The sequence below is a fragment of the Aptenodytes forsteri genome, unplaced genomic scaffold (genome assembly GCF_000699145.1).
Source record: "Aptenodytes forsteri isolate BGI_AS27 unplaced genomic scaffold, ASM69914v1 Scaffold156, whole genome shotgun sequence".
In the NCBI taxonomy this organism is placed as follows: Eukaryota; Metazoa; Chordata; class Aves; order Sphenisciformes; family Spheniscidae; genus Aptenodytes; species Aptenodytes forsteri.
The window spans coordinates 453,559-455,101 of record NW_008794166.1 but is presented as its reverse complement, the minus strand read 5'-3'; the positions used below and the strand labels follow the sequence as shown (position 1 = coordinate 455,101).

Here is a 1,543-nt window from a genome sequence, read left to right as displayed (position 1 = left end):
CCCCCCGGCCGGGCGGCCGCGCGGGGGTGGGGGCCAGCCGGGGGGGGGGCCCCCCAGCAGCCCCGAGGCACCGGGCAGGGTGAGGGGCAGGGCCCCCCCGGCCCCCGGCAGGAGGCAGCAGCAGGTCTTCTTCAAGCAGTGCAGGGGATCGGCGCCCAGGTGGACCCCGTGGGACCCCAGCAGCCAGCCCAGGTAGAAGGTGAGGGCGTCCCCGGCCACGTCCAGGCGGAAGATGGCGTGGGGCAGCGCATAGCCCTCCCGCACCCCCGCTGCATAGGAGGTGCCGATGCCCCACACGCGGGTGGTTGGGCCGAAGGAGTAGGCGGCGAGCAGGGAGCGGGGCAGCACCAGCATGGCCGACACGCCGAAGCCCTTGAAGAGCAGCTTAGCCACCTTCTCCCGGTTGGCAGCAGGGGAGAGCAGGGTGTCCGTGGCCAGCACCGCCACCTCCTCGAGGCAGACGTCCAGCTTCTGGTAGAGGACGCGGTGCCACAGCTCCTCCAGCCCGTACCAGTCAGTGACCACGCCGTGGGTGAGGATGGGGCCACCCCCCGCCTGGCTGGGCACCACGGACCGTGGCTGCTCGTCCCCGGCCAGCCCGCTCCTGGTGTGGCCCGTCCCCATGTCGATGGCAGCGCACAAAGTCTTGTACCTCTCCGCTGGCTTGGCCCCCATCGCATCCAGGGCTGGCTCTGGTCCCCGGAGCCCTGCCTGGGGGGGCTTAGTCGCCATAGCGACCACCTGCATCACAGTGATGACATCACCCATGGCATCGGGATTTGGTTCCCCTTCCCACTGGAAGACCTTTGGGGGTCCCCTGAGGCTCCCCAGAGTGGTCCCTGCTCTCCAAGAGGCTTTTGCGGCCGTAGGGACCAGGGCACAGGGAGGCCGGTCAAGACGAGAATTTTCACGTGCAAATCAAGTGGGGCTCCTCTCCAGGAGAGAACCAGCCCCAGGGAGAGGACTGGGACCGGGACCGGCACATGGCTGGTGCTGGTCCTGAGCTGGTGCTGAGATGGGGTGAGCCTCCCCGGCTGAGGGCAGATGCTGTCTCAGGGGCAGAAAAAGGAGAAAAAGATGTTCCTTACAGGCTGGAAGGCTTCGGGCTAAAGAAAAGCTCCCTGCAAGCCAGCAAAGCTGCTTGGGGGCCAGCAGAGTTCCCCAAGGGTCACTAAAGCTCCCCAGGAGCCAGTAGAGCTCCACAGGGACCACCAAAACTCCCCAGAGGCCAGCAGAGCTGCTTGGGGACCAGCAGAAATCCCCGGGGCCACCAAAGCTCCCCGGGTGCCGTTCGAGCTCCCCAGGGGCCAGCAGAGCTCCAGATGGGTGCAGGGGTGCCCCGGGCAGTGCGGGCGCCCCCAGGTACGGGTGCCAGCACCAGGTGGGGAGGTGCCCAAGGCTGACTCCCGGGGCTGGGCACGCAGCCTGCCCGGGGTGTGGGCAGCGGGGGCTGGGGGGGCCGGGGTGCAGGCAGCCCCCCCCCACCGCTCGCAGGCATCATTAGCAAAACTTGTCGGTTTCTAAAAATGGTGGTGCGGCGGGG

The 1,543-nt window shown here is 68.3% G+C and overlaps 1 protein-coding gene across 1 annotated transcript in view; it reads right to left on the bottom strand.

Annotated features, from left to right (window-relative positions):
* The window catches only part of LOC103900538 (actin-85C-like), a 25,257-nt gene extending 24,582 nt beyond the window's left edge, over window positions 1–675 (bottom strand). The window contains exon 1 of the mRNA XM_009281247.1: window positions 72–675. Coding sequence (XP_009279522.1) covers window positions 72–675 — 604 coding nt within the window. The remainder of the gene's footprint in view (window positions 1–71) is intronic.
* Window positions 676–1,543: the final 868 nt, after the last annotated feature.